Below are 18,482 nucleotides of genomic sequence, written 5' to 3' on the forward strand. Positions count from 1 at the left end.
TATTGTAGTCAAGATGACCATCATTAAACAGTATGTACACTGTATGCTACAAAGTAGAATTTGGCCATAAACATAGGATATATCATTAGTCCCAGCCACCAGTCCTAATACCCATGTTGGACACTGGCATATTTCCACTGCTCTGAGATGAAATGATAAAACATTATAGTGATTTTTTTATGAAGCTAAATTTATTCAGTTTACACACTTGCTCTTTATTTTGACATATTTCAGCTTTTTTTTTTTTGGATGTTAAAACGTTCTTTTCTTTAGGGAAAAAATAGTAATAAGTAGTTGACAGATTTAAGGTCCTTACTAGACAAAATAAAAATTTGGCAAATATATGTCTGTTCTTCCACACTGATACTTATTTTCAAATCCTATTGTCTAGAAATCACTGGACCAGTTAATCTTCAAGATTTCTTAGAAATCTGGGAACTTAGACTCCTAGATATTAAAAGAATTTATCTTTAAGGACCATTCAGTAACACCAGGCAGAACATTTCCAAGGAGACTTCAGTGCATCTAGTTCCCAATAATTCATATTTTATACAGAGGCCTGATTCTTTTCCCCTAGAAAATTACAATCTAAAGCAGAACAGAGGTACAGATTGTTGTCACCTGGCACACAGAAGCTAGGATAGAAACATCAATCTAATATACACAATAGTAAGCTACTTACAGAATATAATTTAGGGTTAGATGAGAGGAAGACAAAAATCATGATATGGGGAGGGAGGTCCTATTTGTAAAGAGTAGCCCAGTGGAGAACTATACCCAAACCAGACTAAAGGACAAAACAATCAGGTCATCTCAGAGTCAACCAGGGCTATCTGGAACTCCTTAAATGTTACTGAATCACTCTATTTGCCTCGATGTCCCGAGGCTGGACATGCCTATAGAATTTCAGTGGCTAGACTAGAGAGATGGTTTTCATCAGGAATTAGGAAAACACTGTTTTATTGGGTTTGATTTTTTATGCTACATACAGGTTCTGGTGAAAACATTAAATACTGGTTAAAGTAACAACTAGGCCACTAAAAAATTACTGAATGGTTAGGTTAGTAGCAAAAACTGTGGATAAAATTCATAATTAAGCAGATTCTCATTATACCCAGGTTCATTCTTAGTCACAAGAGTAGGTATTTTTGAAAGGCACATTAATTATAGACATCTAGTGGGTGAGTGCTGTCTTTATTTCATTCAGGTGGTCTTCCTCTGGTCGCAATTAATGTGGCTTCTAAAAATACATTCAGTTGTAATCCAGAGGGTGTTTAGGCCCTTGGAAAATCTGGCTCCTTGTTAAAAATATGTAATTAGTTTTAATTTTCAATATAAGCAATGAACTAATGGCTTCTGAATTTGCAAGGTAAGTATTTCCTAAAGGAGATAACCAGGAAAGTGCTAATAACTGGGAAAACAACTTACTGAACAGAAACCTAACAGTTTACTGTGACAAATAAAAGTATGTATTTATTTTCACATTCGTCTTGAGAGCAGTATATGATTTTAGTGTGTTGAGCATGATTTGATTTACCATTAATTTAGCTCACTGGCATTTATTGAATGCCTACTAAGTGCCTGGTTCTGGCGATACAAAGATAAAAACCTTTGTTCACCAGGGTGTCACCATCTCTAGGCGGTGCTCAGTGCACATTTAAAAAATAAAATAATTTCTATTGAAACTCACACCATACCACACACCCCTACACAGAAACGCACACATATTTTAGAGGATCTAGGTATGTTAGAAATATTCAGAAACTGAAGGAAGCAGGCCTTAGGGCCAGAGCCCACATCTAATTCTTCAGTATATTAACATCTTGGTTTTAAAAATCATTAAATAATATGCTTTGGGTTTTCTTTCTCCTTTGGCCTCATTTTATGGAGACCTTCTAGAAGGTCTTCATGGCACTTCCCAGTCTAACCCAACCTAAGGTCTGTATTTCCTGGTTGCTTAGTTTGGTAGAAGCTCCTCAGGGAACTTCAGTTGAAAGTCATCTACTCCAGTCCTTTTCAGATTCCTTAATCCTATCTGAGGGGAGGGAAGGAGAGGCAGGTTGCCATTTCAGTGTTTTTCTGTGGCTGTGATACTGCCCTTGGCTCACAAACCCTTGGGGGAAACCTTGGCTCTGCATTTTAAGAGTTTTGCCTGTTTGATATCAGGAGGCCCTGGGAGGCTTCTGCGTACCCACACTGCATAAAGTAGTTCTCTTCATCTGCCAAGTAGAAGCCCCATTTTGTTCCAGAAATAAGCTGAAAGTGGAGCCCGACGGTGTGACTGCAGCAAACCAGGCCTGGCCTCTTTCCCACGCTTTAATTGGGGACCCAGGGCTCGATCTGAGAGGTGCTGTGGGTGGGGGATCCATGAGCTAGGGCGGGTGATGCATCGCGCAGCTCCTGGCTGTTCTCGAGCATCCAGGAGCTACGTGCGGGCAGATTCTGCCTTCGGCTCCGTGCCGAGTTTGAAAACCCGTCACTCTGTTCTTCTCCAGCACCAGAAAGGTGCAGTTCCCCTCCGGAGGGATAAGCCCAGGGTGATCTAGAGGAGGGTCTGGAGGGGTAGCTCTGCTGCTGCAGTGGAGTAGAGTGGGCAAGCAGTGGCTCAGATGGGCGCAGCGCCGCCCAGACTAGCCAAGCACAGACAGGGTTGCTTTGACTTGGCCTAAGTCAACGTGTATTGAACCCCCAAGACACTTTCGCCTCAGCTGCAGGCAGAACGGAGCCATGCGTAGCCTGGGCCCTTTGCCCCATACGGGCGGATAAACCCTTTGACCTGGTCACTCTCTGTATTCCTTCTGGGCCCTATCAGGTCAGGGGCGGCTTCTGTGTTGCTGCCCAGCGCGTCACAGAGCTCCATACTTGCATCCATGTAGTCTCCGTCTGCCCTCGGTGCTTTGGCAGGAATCACAGTCGCCACCGCAGGACCCCTCTGCAACTTAACCAGCCTTGCTCTCGCTGCTTCAACCCAAAGGGAAGGGCCTGGAGCGGAAGACATTCCTTGACGCTGTCAGGACAAACAGGCGCGCGACTGGTGCAGAGGCTTTCGCGTCGGGGTCGCAGCTAGAACTGCTCTCCCCTTGCCGGGAGGGAAGTAAAAACAAGACGTCCCGCCCGGTACCCCAAATGTTACAACTGTGCAGTTTCAATCCCTCCCTCCACTTCCCGACCCTAGAGAGTTAAATCAGGAGGGTACATCGCCACCCCTTCCTCCTACTCCCCCCTCCCCCGTCCCACCTCACCTTACCTTTAAAAAGTTAAAAAATGTCTGCAGTTGAAATCTCTTAAAGGGGCGGTGCTGGTGAAGTACTCTTGGCACGAGTCTCTGAGAAGGCTGGCTAGGGGCGTGAGTTCGCTCCAACAGCACCAAAACACTGAAGAAAAAAAAAAAAAAAAACGAGAGAGGGGGGAAAAAGGAAGGGAAAAAAGGGGGGAAAAAGGCAGACAGACACACACTTTAGATAAGGACAATTAGTCACCAGCGAGACCCTGTAGGAAGAGAGGTTTAAATCAGAGGGATTTAATGAGGGTGCTCTGTGCCTTTCCTGAAGCCATGCCCTCCAGCAACTCCCGCCCCCCCGCGTGCCTAGCCCCGGTGGCTCTCTTCTTGGCTCTGTTGCTCCATCTCTCCCTTTCCTCCCAAGCTGGAGACAGGAGACCCTTGCCTGTAGACAGAGCTCCAGGTTTGAAGGAAAAGACCCTGATTCTACTTGATGTGAGCACCAAGAACCCAGTCAGAACAGTCAATGAGAACTTCCTCTCTCTGCAGCTGGATCCGTCCATCATTCATGATGGCTGGCTGGATTTCTTAAGGTAAGGCAGGGGCTTCAATGGATCATTTTTTTTAAAAGTAGCAACCCCCACCCCTTCCTATCCCCCCACTCCAAAGGGGGAAGAAGAAGAAAATAAGCCAAGCGGATCTCTCAAAGAGAAGAAAGGTTTTCCTCCTGGAATATTTGCTGTGAGGCTGTAACTGGTGATTGAGAAAAGCAGTGTTTTCTATTAAGATGCACATGTTTGCAATGCAGAAGGCATTTCAGAAACTTACCAGTTATGACTGAAAAAATGTTGTGCTTACATATATTCACAATTAGCCTCCCCGTCTACTTCCGAAAAGAAACAAGAGGTTCAGGGCAGTTACAAAAGCGAAGAAAAAGGTCTCGAACAACAAAGACCCGAGGGGGATGGGGGTGTGTGTGTGAGAGAGTGCCTGTCTGCCTGTGTCTGTGAGTGTTTAAGCGGGGATTGCACGAAAGTGGAATTTTCCACGGAAAGATCGTTTCGTCAGTTGTCTCCCACTCCCAGACAAAATGAATCTAAGCAGAGGCTTGAGCGGTGGGCAAGTTGGTTCAGATTTTTATTTTATATCCTCCGCTGTCCTTTCCAGACTTAAGGACTTTTAAAGATACTTTTTATAGACCGAATGGTTCCCCCAGTCCCTCTTCCTTAAATCTCCTGTGATAACTGCATAGTTTAGTTTTTCTTTAAAGAAAAACAAAAAGTCCTCGCTCCGGTCATAAGCGTATATAAAAAGAGCAGAAAGTGTCCTAGAAATACTCCGGGGATGTTTCGGAGATCTGAATCCAGCACTGGTGGATTAGGAAGCCGGGAGTTTTGTGATCATGGACCCTGCATTACTCTAGGGCTTGGAGTCTAATTGGGCTCACCCTCTCCCCAGTTGTTACTGTTCAGCAGTAAGGCAACCACGATCCCTTTCCAACAGGGACAGAGTTGCAATGTAAAAAAAAAAAAAAAAAGTCTACAATGTCGAATCCAAGTGTTGAGTTTAAAAAAATTTCCCTCCAAATTGGAGCCTCAGCTTGTGGGCTCCCTCGAAGAGCTCCCAGAGCTCTCAGTCTCACTTTTCTGTTCTGAGGCCGCGTCCGCCGCGCCTTTCCTGAGTATCTTTCACTCTGCGAAATTCGAGTTTGCTTCTCGCGTGCGCCCGCTCCTCAGCTCTCCAGGTCTCCCCTGGCCTCGGCCAGGTCAGCGGACGCGGCAGGTAGCAGGAGGCGCTGTGAGGGGTGCTTCTTCCACGTGGAGCGAGCGTTGCGGGAGGACTGAGTGGTTGCTGTGGCCGCCGCCGAGGTCGTTTTGGTTCCTGCCCGCGCCTCCGCTGGGAGGGCGGGAACAGCTCTGCGCGGCCGGATTCCTCCTCGGAAGCTCTTCCGTGCAGCAGCGCGCGTCTGTGAGCTCGTCCGGGAGGTGGGGAGCGACTACACGCCCCACTTGCATCGCGCTTCTCTAGCTACGCGGACTCCTTCGGGGTTCTTTTGCTTTTGACCTTAAAAACAACAACAACAGACTTTCACGTTCTCGCTAAATGCTTGTCGCAGAAAAGATTGTGGAAGGCGGCTTTTCGGGGAAGAAGCCTTGGCAGGGCGCAATTGCATTGGATGTGCAGGCTTCCGGCTGGAAGGTTGTTGGAAACGCCGTTTCTGCGGGGCCGGACTCGCACGGATGTCTTCTCGCCCGCCGTGGGCCCACACGACGCCCGATTCCGCCCGCCGGGTAACGCAGTGCCGGAGTCCTCGGCCAAGCGATCGTTCCGGCTATTGGACTTCTCCAGGCGGCCACGACTTTTGTTAGAAACTCTAAAACTGGAGTCTCTGTTTTCTTCTTTGTTTTCTCCTATCCACTGCCTTTAAGATACTCTTTAGTACCATTTGGATTGGATATTCAGAACTTGAAGCAGCAAAGCGTTAAAAATAACGTAGAGACCCGGAACTTAACAGCTGATGCCCTTAGCATTAAGAGCATCCGATTGCTCCTTCTCTACCCCTTCCCGAATTAGCAGCATTTGGCTTTTGAAAAACCTATTTATGGAAATCCTGAATCTAAATAGGTGTAAATGATATTCTGATGCCCCTCGAGTCTCCTGCTACGCGCAGGTTCCACATTTCGGCAAACTTCATTTTCCTCAGAGCTTCCAAATGGCCCCAAGTGGGAAGGAAAAAAGATGGAGCCCAACCCGGGGGGTGGAGAGGAGAACGTTACCTTTCCTGAGATCGGGCTGAATTATTTCAGGGGCCAAAGAGGCATTGCTTTTACTGTGCAAGGTGGGGCTGGGGAGTGTTCTCAGAAAGGCAAGGATTTTCCCCGCCAATTTCTCTTGCTCAGGGATTTGGGAGATGCATACAGTTGTTATAAGGTAGTGGAAAAGGAAAATCAGCTTTGGCATTAAAAAAAATTAACCTGATCTCAGGTGCCTGCTCTGAGAGAAAGAAGGCGGGTTTCACCTTCTCCATGGAGGTTGCGATGCCCCTGGGGCAGAGGAGGCAGATCTCGTCTTTCAGCCCAGAAGTATGGCTAAAGTCGGAGCCTGGGGTCCGTGCGCTGCGCATCTCTTCCAGGAGAGCTTTTCGGGCAGGGGCAGAAGCCCTGCAACTGCGCCTTAGTCCAGTGTTCTCAGCAGAAGGGTACCCCCCACATTATGCACACACTGTTAACAAACACAATCTCTCTTTGTAAATACTACCTTTGGTGAGCATCATCGGGGGCCATGACCAGTTGGGCGCGCGAGGCGTTAGCTCCCGGAGCCCCACGGCCCAAGACTGGGTGGGCTGGGGCACAAGGCACAACTCCACAGAGAGTGGGAAGGGGGCCTTGCTGGTGCCCCGCGCCCTCTCGCTTGTCCCCCGGATCCTTTCCTTTCTCCTTCTCTATCCCTGCAGCTCCAAGCGTCTGGTGACCCTGGCCCGGGGACTTTCGCCCGCCTTTCTGCGCTTCGGGGGCAAAAGGACCGACTTCCTGCAGTTCCAGAATCTGAGGAACCCGGCAAAAAGCCGTGGGGGCCCTGGCCCGGATTACTATCTCAAAAACTATGAGGATGGTGAGAAACTTGCTCCCCACTCTTGTTGGGTGGGGGAAGTTTGGGGAGTGGGAGCCAGCAATCGGTATGTATGCGTGTGGGGTGCAGATTTGGAGGAGGGCCAGGTTGAAGCTCATCTGAAAAACTGGTAGCTGTAGGCGAGGGGAAACTGGAGTGTGGGATTCCTGTCGTGATTACACAAAGGGGGCTCATCAGGTTGTCCTTGTCCAGGCTGCTGGCCTTTCTTGGGCCGCTGAGTCTCAGAGGCCAAGAACTAGTATCCAAAACTTATGACTGGCTAGTCCTATAGGGAGAAGGTGCAGTGGGTTTCTTGAGAAAATCCAGTCAGGTTCATAAAGGGGCAGGGTCACGTTTCCTTTCTAAAATTAAAGGAAGTGCCTTTTTGTTTTTCTTATTCTTTGCTTTCCTGCGATGAGGCTACGGAGGGATTCAGCCTTTTTTGAATCCCACTCTAAAGTTTTCTGGAATAATCCTTTTTAGATTGGTCCATTGTTGGGAAGGTTTGAAACTTTTCACAGTGAGTTCTTCTTTAGACTGCCTAATCTCAGAGTCGCACTTTTTTTTTTTTCTCAGTTTCAAAGTGGGATTATAAATGCCAGCCTTTCCTGCCAGGATCAGATGAGTTAAGTGTTGGAAGGGCTTTTGAAAATGCCAGATCCTATTCCAGTGTGAGAGGCCAATCTTTTTACATTTGAACAGTCTCATTTTTACTAGGGAAAAATGAAAATGGTATTTAAGAAAATTGTTTAGAGGGTTTGGTGTTAATAACTGTGAACTTTCTGTGTTGGTGGAGGAACAGAGTTTCTTTCAAATGGGCAAGGTGGCAATTGATGGGTCTTCACCCACTGAGGTTGTTTAGATTGGGTAGAAGAGGCATTAGTGTCCATTCCTGGAAAGCTATTTCTGCCCTGTTGTCCCTTCTCATAAATGAGCTACAGTTTTATTTTCAAAGGGCTCAGGGACATGTTCTCAGAGCTCCCTGGATTTTGTTACATCTTGTCCTTATAAATCAGCAAAATGAGGAAAAACCCTTGTATTTTCTGGGGCTTTCACTGAACGGGAATTGTGGAGAGTTTGGATCTATTTCAAGGTTGGCTGAGAAACCTTTTTTTTAAAGTGCCAGACGAGAAAGAGGGCAAGGTTGAGGCTTCTTGAGTTTGAATCCTGAATTAGACTTGCCTTTTTACAACATTGGCTAAGTATGTAGGTGTTGAGGGCTACATCTTTCCAAAGGTAAATATCATTGCTATAAAAATGTGGATTGCCAGTAGATTTTGCTGTCACTCATCATAAAATGCTGAAAGGTAAAAGATAATCCTGAACAGCAGCTCTGATGGTAATTTGACCTGGGGCTTTATAGCTCCCAGGGTCACTGTCAGCTCTGTGTTCCGATACAAGAAGGGAGAATATTAATGGTTTTCCTGATGAAACAGCTCTTCTTTGAGTCCGTTTGAACTACTTCCTCTTTAGTTTGTGAAAAAACTTGTAAGAGCCCCAGGAACCACTGTGGGGAAATAAAAAGACTATTATAAGTTTAGGAATTAGCCCTTTTCTCCCAAACTTGTACCTAGGATTATATTACCTATTCATTGAGAGTGGGAGATATGCTTAAAATGAAGGATACAATTTGTCTCCCTTTGTACAAGGAGAAAGTGGGCATCATGGGGAGAAAGGATATTGGCAGAAGGCCGTGCCCCATAAAACTTCATAGAATTAGGAAAAAAACCAGAAATGGAAAAGATCTAAGAGGTCATCTTCAATCCTCCCACCACTTCAGGGTTCAGTACAGGATCATTCCATATGGAATCCTTTTCTCGTTTTGTCCAACATGGTATTAAATATCTCTAGGAGTGTAGTTTTTACCACTCCTGTGGGAGAGAGTTTTTTTGTCCCATAGATTTTCACCGGTAAATTTTTCCTGAATTTTCCCTTTATATTCTCTAAATATTTGATGACTCCTCTTTGCATTTTTTTAGACATTTACCTTCAAAATAATTTCTTTGTTGTGTCAGCTTCAAAAAAAGGTTTCCTCATAGCTGTTTTTTTAATCTAGACTACCTGGATTTAATTCTTTTAAAACTTTCTTTAAAGTCAGTCCTTCCAGATACTAATCTGTTTTATTGCTCCTAGCTGAACTCCTTTTGATTTATGTCTCCTTGGTAATAAGATGCTCTGAACTATATCAGTATTTGAGGCCTTAGCACAGTTAAAGAGAGTAGGAATGCCCTGTTTCTGCCCTTCGATGCTCACATATCCTTAAATCACCCATATTGTCTTTGTTGTTGCATGTTGCATTGCAGAATTAAAGGCAAAAATGGTTTTGGTATAGTCTCAGCAATTTTGCAAATGTTATACTTCAGTTGTCACTTTTAATCCAGTGATAACTGTCATCATAATGAGCCTCTTAAAATAATTAGGTCTTCTCAGTAAACGGCCCTGTAATAGGCATTTTGGCATAAGTACCTTATTTTTTTAAAAAGGGGATGTATTGGCTTAAACATAATATAGAATAATAACATACATTTTGAATAATTAGATACAGCTACTGGCACATTATGAAATTGAGTGACATAGGGAATAGAATATGGAATTTGGACTCAGCCTGTATTTCAGGCCTGGCTCTATCACTTATGAATATGTGGCCCTGGGCTTGCTGCTTCTCTGTAATATATGGATGTGATAGTATCTGCTCTGCATTGCTTCTGTGAGGGTTCTGAGAGGTATCTGTATAAAATATTTTGTTAACCGCAAAGCACTATGAAGGCTAAGTATTCCTACTTTTATTAAAGGTAGCTTCAGGAAATTTATAACATATATGTTTAATATTTTAAAGTGGGTTTAAGGAGTGAATAAGATGCGGTAGACCAAAGTTTATACAGAAGAAAGGAGATAGAATTAGGGAATTGTTTGAGAGTATTAAGAGAATGTAGGGAGAATTTTTAGGGAGAATTGTCTTTAAGGAATGGAGGTGGAGAACATAAGGTGCCTATTTTTTTTGTGTGGTAATGAAAGAAGAGACTAATCTTTAGTTTTGTTATATACTAACATTAAAATGAACTGATAGTTCCAGCTTGGGTAACGTACACTTTTCTGGTTAATTCATTCATATTGCTACCTCGATGTGATATTTTGTTGTTGTTTTCCCCTGAATTAATAGGGCAATTAACAAATCATGTGGCTTATATTTTCCAAAAACTTTTAAAGCATATTAATGCAGCTGCATTTTCTCTTTCTAAAGTCACTGTTTACATAAACTTTGAGAACTTCTCTAGTTAGTCCTTTAATACAGTTACTTATTCCACTTTTAGCGTAGGCAACTTGAACTTCATATAAACATGATGATGATGGCGGAAATAAAAAATAGGATTGTTCTTCATATTTTGGAGTCTTACCCTTTGCCTGTCTATGTGATGTTATGCTTTTCTTGCTCCTAACAAAGAAATCTTGGGTTAATCTTTTGTTCTTAAGTTTATTTTGCTGCAGTCTACCTCTCTTTGTTGTATATTCAGTGTGATTTATTTGTATGCCTGTCTCTTTACTGACATAACCATATCTTTAATCAAGATATACACCATTTATTATGCACATCAAAAGCCAGCTTAATATTTCTAAAATATCATATTCATCATGTCACTTTTTTGCTGGAAAACTTTGATTATTTTTGGATTGTTTACAGAAAATGTTCAAACTCCTCAACTTGGCATTCAAAGCCTTTTTAAATCTCAGCTTACCTTTTGTACCCGATGTTTTCATATAACTTTTATTACAACCCAGCTTGATTTTCACTGTTTCCTTAAAACACCTTTATCTCAACCCCCTTTGTTCAGCCATTCTATCTCTGCTTTAAATGCCCTTTTCTTGGCTCTGTTAAAATTTCACCACCCACTCCACCCAATTCTTGAATACCCATTGCAAATGCCCTTATTTTCACAAGCCTTTCCTGAACAGGTCATTTCATAGTTATCTCTTCTTTCTCTGGACTATTGCAGTTCTTTCTCATTATGTTGTTCTTTTGGCCCCTTCTGCCTTGTTTTGCTTTTTAACTTTTCGTATATATATGAAAAGTTAAACATATATATATGTATTTTTGTTTTACCTTTTCAATTAGAATGCAAATTCTTTATAGGAAGGGCCCATATCTAATTGTTGTATATCCTAAAATGTCTAGCATTATGTATGACATAGTAGAACTTCCGCAAATATTTTTGGCTGCATACTAGGTTAAGAGCCTGTTAAAGGCACTGGAAAAACGGAGGTTACTAGTGAAGAAATGAGTAAACACATACATAAAGATTCTATTCATTTTTCACCTTCAATGCATTTTCCCACGAAGTCCATTCTTAATATTTATTTTAATGACATACTTCATTACTTTAACTATGTACTCTTTATCTTTGGTAGTCTAAGTGTCTTGGTTTCATACTGTGCATTAAATCAACTTTACCACCTGATTTAAAGCCTTGCACTGGACCCACACTGTTTTTTATTGTATCTGTTTCTTCTTTGCCTTTACTTTTGCTTTTCTTGGTTAGCCTTACGTAGTTTCTACACCTAATTTTCCAATTCCCAAATTAATAGTACCTCTTCACAAATTTAAATGTTTTTTCAATCTTCGTCTCCTGAAAATTTTCTCTTCTGAGAGCTTCTGAAGTCCTAAATAATGAATGTGGAGTACACTTTGTAAACTTTAAGGCACTATACAACTATTATTATTGTTTTCCTTGCTCCAGGAAGTTTTCCTAGTTTTAGTAGAGGTGAGGTAGTTAATTCTTTATCTTTCTATTCCCATTTCATCAATCAAGACATATGACATAAGAACAGTACAACTGCCAAAATACATATTTGCCTTGAACTTATCCACCTTTCATTATCTCACTTCATTTTACATAAATGTTTCTTGAAATCCAATTACATTTAACAAGTGTTTATTTATTTATTTATTTATTTATTTTGCGGTACGCGGGCCTCTCACCGTCACGGCCTCTCCAGTCGCGGAGCACAGGCTCCAGACGCGCAGGCCCAGCGGCCATGGCTCATGAGCCCAGCCGCTCCGTGGCTCTGCAGCACATGGGATCCTCCTGGACCGGGCACAAGCCGGCGTCCGCCGCATCGGCAGGCGGACTCTCAAACACTGAGCCACCAGGGAAGCCCCCAACAAGTGTTTATTGATTACCTGCTCTGTGTTTAGTTTCATGCTGGACAAAATGCAGATTATCAAATATATAAAAGGATACAGTCCTATATCAACATTAGAGCACAAGAGTAATCATTGCTGTAGGCAAGATCCACTAATCAGTGTTAAAATTAGTAGGCGAAGTTGAAGGCAAAGCAGGATATTTGCATAGCCTCAAAACATCTCTCTCATAATGTTAATTAATTAATTATTGTGGTGGTTTTAGCATATGACCACCAATTCTTTGATACTTTTAGGATGTGGAACTTCTGTTTTCCCCTTGAGTGTGGGCTGGATTTAACAACTTGTTTCTAAGGAAGAGAGTCTATAAAGCACAGTGGAGAAGCTGTCAGATATCATTTCAACAAAGTGATCAAGGTTAACATCAGCAGATAGGTCATGTTGATATCATGTATTCCCTGATAACATGTGATGAGAAGGGCGGGCACTTCACCTTTGTGATATTCTTTCCCCAAATCCATAACTCTCTGTAAATGTGAGAAAACACTAGTCAAATTGAAGGATACTCTACAAAATACTTGACCTTTCCCCTTCAAAAGACACTGTCTCTGCTGTCAATCTAATAGCTTGTTAGTGAGATAACATTTATAATGATAAAACTGAAGAGTAACACAAAGACAATATAGAATGAAGTGCTAAGTGGAACAAAATAGTTTGCCAGGATGTGACAGGAAAAGTTGAGATGAATACTGGCCAGACTTAGGTGGGAGTTAGGTTGGGCCTTGTGAAAGATGCCTAGACTTTGGAGAAGTAGAGATGAGAGAGGACATTTCATTCAAGGGAAAGAGCATGAGGCAAAGCCTAAATATGTGTTTGGGCAATAAGGAGACCACCTGCCTAAATAGAAGGTACATGTTAGAAATTATATTAGTTCATGTTGCTAGAAGCATAACAGATTCTTTTTTATAGAAGCCTATTTGCATACTTTTAAAAAATTCAGTAATGTTTATTTTAATATTATGAAAAGCACATATTAGAAATTATTCTAAGAAAAACTCATATTTCTAGAATTATATCTAATTTGAATTTTAAGAAGTGCTAATGTATTTTTGTTAGCTCCAAAATATGTAATTAAAAAAGAAGAAAGTACATGTGTGAGAGTAAAGGTTGGTTGGGTAAATCCAGATCAGATGATGAGAATGTTGAATTTTAAGCATAGTAAAATGGAATTGGCCCTATAGGAAAATAGAGGCTATTATAAGTTCTTTTACTCCATTGGAGAGGGGAAGGACATGTTTTCAACATGGATAATGACTTTGCCCTCTCCCATTCTTCTTTTCCAAATCATTGCACACATTCATATACTCTAGCTAAAAGTGTGTTATAACTGAACTTGATGAGGTTTGAGTTATGAAGCATGTTTGAAGGATAGATAATTTAAAACTAAATTATTAATTTGGTTCTTATAGGGTATATAAAATAAAGGTTTTAGAATTTGCTTGATAATTTTTGTTTCCCTTCCTTCTCTTACAGAGTAAAAACAGGCTACTGCTTTGTAATATTTACTCACTCATGAATTTACTCATTGAGCAGGCAGCTAGCTCCAGGCCCGTTTGATGCTGAGCCTGGGACGATGAATGAGGCCCAGCTATGGTTGTCAAATTACATACTCCTGAACTCTTATCACTTCAGCAACATCAGTCAAAAGCAGTTTCTAGAGATTTTTAGGCCAAGAAAAGCCTCCATTCCAAGGCCACTATTTGGCATTTCATGATTTGTCTGCTAGCAACTTTAAAAGGATTTGACACAATTTAATATTGTATTAAAGGGTGTCAGAGGGCTTCCCTGGTGGTGCAGTGGTTGAGAGTCCGCCTGCCAATGCAGGGGACACGGGTTTGTGCCCTGATCTGGGAAGATCCCACATGACAGGGAGTGGCTAGGCTCGTGAGCCATGGCCGCTGAGCCTGCGCGTCCGGAGCCTGTGCTCCACAACGGGAGAGACCACAACAGTGAGAGGCCCGCGTACCGCAAAAAAAAAAAAAAAGGTGTCAGAAATCACCTGAAGTTTTATATATGTTTTATTCTGCCTTTTGGAAACAAAGTGGGTGCATTTTCTATAATGTTTGAAATTTGGTACCAGGTCCTGAGTGCTAGTTGCAGCTCACTGTACCCCTGTGAATTTGAATGTGGTATCTAAAGATATAGTTAACATGCCATTTAGTCATAGTTAAGTTATTGTGGATCTATATAGTGCTGAAAGTGGTAGAGAGGAGATCTGGAAACTCTGGTCTACTGCTTGTAGAGGTGGCTTAATTAATTTCAGTGAATCAAAAAGTCTAGTAAATAGGCCTTTCAATCACAACCACATTTGTATAATTTATCACCTGATCATTGGGGCTAAAGGTAATCCACAAATTGTGCTGCTGTTGCCAATACCAAATATCACTGTTTCTCTTGCATATTTATTTATATTCTCTCTCCTGTTCTCCCAAGGCCTCTTGGTGGGATGGGTACGTCATGGAAGAAAAGAAGTTTCTTTTAAAATTCCCTGAGACTGTTTAGCCTGCCAGTCACATGGTCTGGGCTCATAGAGTCAGGAGCCTCTTCTGAGAATCCTTCATCAAAATGGATTAAATGTTAAGACTCTTAACTTCTGTGCTTCTTAGTACCTTAATCAAGTTTTCAGCTGTCTAGATCTATGAGGCAATGGATTGGACTCTGAACAGTGTGTGTGTGTGTGTGTGTGTGTGTAGTGTGTGTGTGTGTGTGTGTATGTGTGTATGAGACAGAAAGAGACAGAGACAGAGACAGAGCATATGAATATATGAGCATGAAAGAATTTGGTGTGTTTTATTTTTTACACTTGTCCATGGTGGTGATGTAGGCAAAGTAAATACAATTTGTAGACTAGTGGCTAGTACTATAGAACGTATAGATACCTTGTTGAACTCCTTTGTCTTTTGGTTTCATTATCAGTTTTCTTCACTTTAGTACAGTGAAAATCAGTGTAATTTTGCTTAATTCAATACATGTTTTTAAAATTATAAACCAAATTCCAAGGTTAGTCTAGATACTGGGGCTACCCAAGAGGAATAGAACATGAATTGTACTCTCAAAGTGCTCTGGTCTTACATATTCAATAGAATTTCTCAATAGTCTTGAGTATCATCACTCTACTTTAGTCAGACTAATCTTTGCTAAGTCTTTCAACTTTGCTCATAGCATACCCTCTACCTTGAACACTCATTTTCTGTCTTGAATTAAAATTTTTACTTGTCCTTCAAAGCTCTGCCCAAGTCCCCTGTTTCATTAAGCCTTCTGCGGAGCCAATCCTCACTAATCCTCTCTCATTCTCTAAATTTTTCTGAAATTCTGCTCTGAATACTTCATCTAATTTAGTCCAAGTGCCCCAGAATTTGTTTGATTGACTTAAGCAGACATCATTTTTGTCTCTAGGAATTTACAATCAAAACACACTGGGATTGACATACACATAAAAATCCATATAGATAACCATCATCACATTGCATGGAACAGACACATTAAGTCAAACAAAAATTTATGTTGTTTACAAACCTTAATGCATGTGTTTTGCTTTCTGTGTGGTGAAGAATGAAGAGTGAAAAATATAAGCTGCATATTTAGAAAAGATGGGGTACATATCTGCATCTATATGTTTGTATTGAGGGAGTTGGGGATTAAACCAGTACCTTATTTTTTACTTGCTCTGGAAAGGCAAAAACACTTTGAAAGATGGAAGATGAGAATGCAAAAGTTAAATTGCTCAGATTTGGGTCATTATCTTTGAATTACTATGGAAGAATGGATGTTTCCCCTGCAGCTTAATAATAGTAATAATATAATAATATTACCTAACATTGTTGGGTGCTTTTTATGTTTAGTACTATTTTAAGGAATTTACATAGATTAATATTTAATCCTTTTATCAACCCTATGAGGAAAGTAGTATTTTCCCATTTGACAAATGGGGAAACTGAGGCCCAGAGTGGTTAAATAACTTGGCCAAGGCCATCTAGGTAAAGAGTTGGGGAGCAGGGACTCAATGACATCACCCATTAAACCTGAAGGCTTAAGCGGAGCCTGTGTTAATGAACTTGTTTTTCTACTAGCTAAATGTGTCATTGTGCAAGTTGTTAACCTTCCTGAAGCCTTCCTTATCCATAAAATGAAGAAAATGGACCACATTGTCTGTTTGAGCATCTAATTCTGAGATTCTGTGAGTCAAAGATCTCAGACATACAAGGCATGTAGGAAATAATAGCAATGGGAACAAGATAGGATATATTCAAAGGTTAAAGGATGTAGAACAAGCTGTAAGGGCTATAGAAGTTCAGAGAAGGAGATGAAGTGAGAGCTGGAGTAGTCAGGACAGTTGCCTAGGAGGAGGGAGCTTGACCTGGCCTTAAGGGTAAATAATAATAATGCTAATAACAGCTACTGTTTGTTGAGTTCTTACTGTGTTTTACATATGGTATCTCATTTAATTCTTAAATCAATCTGTTGACAAACTTGTGGGCATGCACGTGTGTATGTGTGTGTATATGAAGAAATAGGGACTCAGAAGAGACATGTGACTTGCTTAAGGTCATAAGATCAGTAGTTAGTACAATCAGGATTAGAACCCAGTCCTGTTCTCTCTTCACTGTGCTTAGATAAGAGGGATCCAGTCTTTGGTTCATTCACTATTTCATTTATTCATCTATTCATCTATCAGGCACTCAAAAGCCCTATACTAAGTATCATGGAGCATTAAAAATATGTGTGCCATAGACCCTCCTTCAAAGGTCTAGTGGGTTAGGACACAAAATAGTTGTTAGGAAAAACAGCAAAAGAATAATCACAGGGAGACACATGAACAATTGAAAGAGATGATTGTCACACTTTATGACATTTGAAGGAATAGGACAGCAACTGATGCAATGGAATAGAACTTATTAGTTCCCATTGGATAGAACTATTTTGGAAGCAGATGAATTGAAAAGAATACTAGAAATGGATCAACAGTGTCATTGATATAAGGGAAATGGCAGGAAAAAAAGCAGAAAAATAAGAATATTTGAAAAAGTTGTTGGAAAGTTACCATTAAATTATTGGGCAATTTAAGAATTACTTTGTTTTTATTTATATACTAGAACCATACTCTGCATTTTTCTTCTTTCAAGTTCTGAGGCCAGAGAAACCTTGTGAAGGATAAAGGGAACTGATAAGGGTGAAGTTTCAAGAAAACCCTTCCTTCATACCTCTCTTCCTTATCTTTCTCTTTGAACTGAGAGTTTGTTAAACTCAAATAGAGATCACTTTTATAGCCATTTACAATGAAGAAACTATGGAGCAAAGAGGTTATATATTCTACACAAAGTAAGTAACTGCTGGTAAGTGGCAGAGCTGTGGCTGGATCCAGGACAGTCTCACTCTGAAGTTGGTGATGTTCACCACCCCCATTATAGCATAACAGCACAATATTCCTCATTCTTCTACCAAGACAGCTTCAAAGGCCTTTCCTCTAGGGGTTTATATTAACTTGAGTCTGATTTGAAAGTTTGAAAATGGGGCTAAATGAAAATTATGATTGTTTACCTCATGGCTGTTTCCATCTGGTTTGGGCAGTCTTCGTCTCCCATCTATTCTGTCTTCTCTCTCTAAGGAAACTGGGTTCCCTTTCTCCAGCCTCTCTTCATCCTCCTGCCTCATTAATCTTTCTGAAGCTCCATGTTCTCCTGTCACTGCCTAGCTAGAAACCTTCAAGGTTATCCCTTGTCTAACTTAAATCCTCCTCATTCTCCTCCAGTTTTCCAAGGCCCTCTAGAGTCAGCCCACCTTCCTTGGCCAGCTTCTTCTCTCCTCTTCCCCACAGGAACCTGAGTTTATTCACAAGCAGATGGTGTAGCTTCCTGCCACAGAGCTCCTACTCACTCTGCCATTCTCTTAATTTCTAACCCTCCAGATTTCTCACTCCATCATCTGTCTGCCCACTTTTTACCCACTTCTGAATTCTTCCTGCCTTTCAGAACCCTGCTCAAATTTGTCGTCCTTCTCTATGAATTCTTCACGATCTCATTTATTCATTCATGAAGTGTTTATTGAGCCTGAATTTCCAAGGTATTTGTTGTATAAAAATCACTCTTTTGGCTATTTTCATATTCTGCCTCAATGTTCTCAGGTATCTTTTTGTGTATGTTCATATAGACTTGGCTCAACCCCCAGATTATAGGTCACTGTGACAGTAGTGATTTTATCATTTTTGTTGTTGCTGTAACATCTAGTAGCTGTCTTTTTTTTTTTTTATAGAGCCTAGTGGTTTATTTATTGTTAAGTTCAAACTGAGAGCTGTGATTCATGACATCAATTTAAAATAAATAACTTATATGAATTACAGATTCTGGCATAGATATAAGATGTTAAAATCAAAATCAATGGACTGAACCTAGTAGCTGTCTTTTGCCTAGTAGTTCTTCAGTGTATACTTGTTGACTGATTATTTGCCATTTATTGGGT

The 18,482-nt window shown here is 41.2% G+C and overlaps 1 protein-coding gene across 2 annotated transcripts in view; it reads left to right on the top strand.

Moving 5' to 3' along the window:
* The first annotated feature begins 3,500 nt into the window (after positions 1-3,500).
* Positions 3,501-18,482, top strand: part of HPSE2 (heparanase 2 (inactive)) — a 592,918-nt gene continuing 577,936 nt past the window's right edge. For both annotated transcript variants that reach the window (XM_059054720.2, XM_059054721.2), the window contains exons 1-2: positions 3,501-3,813; positions 6,675-6,832. In XM_059054720.2, coding sequence (XP_058910703.1) covers positions 3,524-3,813; positions 6,675-6,832 — 448 coding nt within the window. In that variant the 5' untranslated portion in view covers positions 3,501-3,523. The remainder of the gene's footprint in view (positions 3,814-6,674; positions 6,833-18,482) is intronic.

Source organism: Kogia breviceps, chromosome 2 (assembly GCF_026419965.1).
Source record: "Kogia breviceps isolate mKogBre1 chromosome 2, mKogBre1 haplotype 1, whole genome shotgun sequence".
Lineage (NCBI taxonomy): Eukaryota > Metazoa > Chordata > Mammalia > Artiodactyla > Physeteridae > Kogia > Kogia breviceps.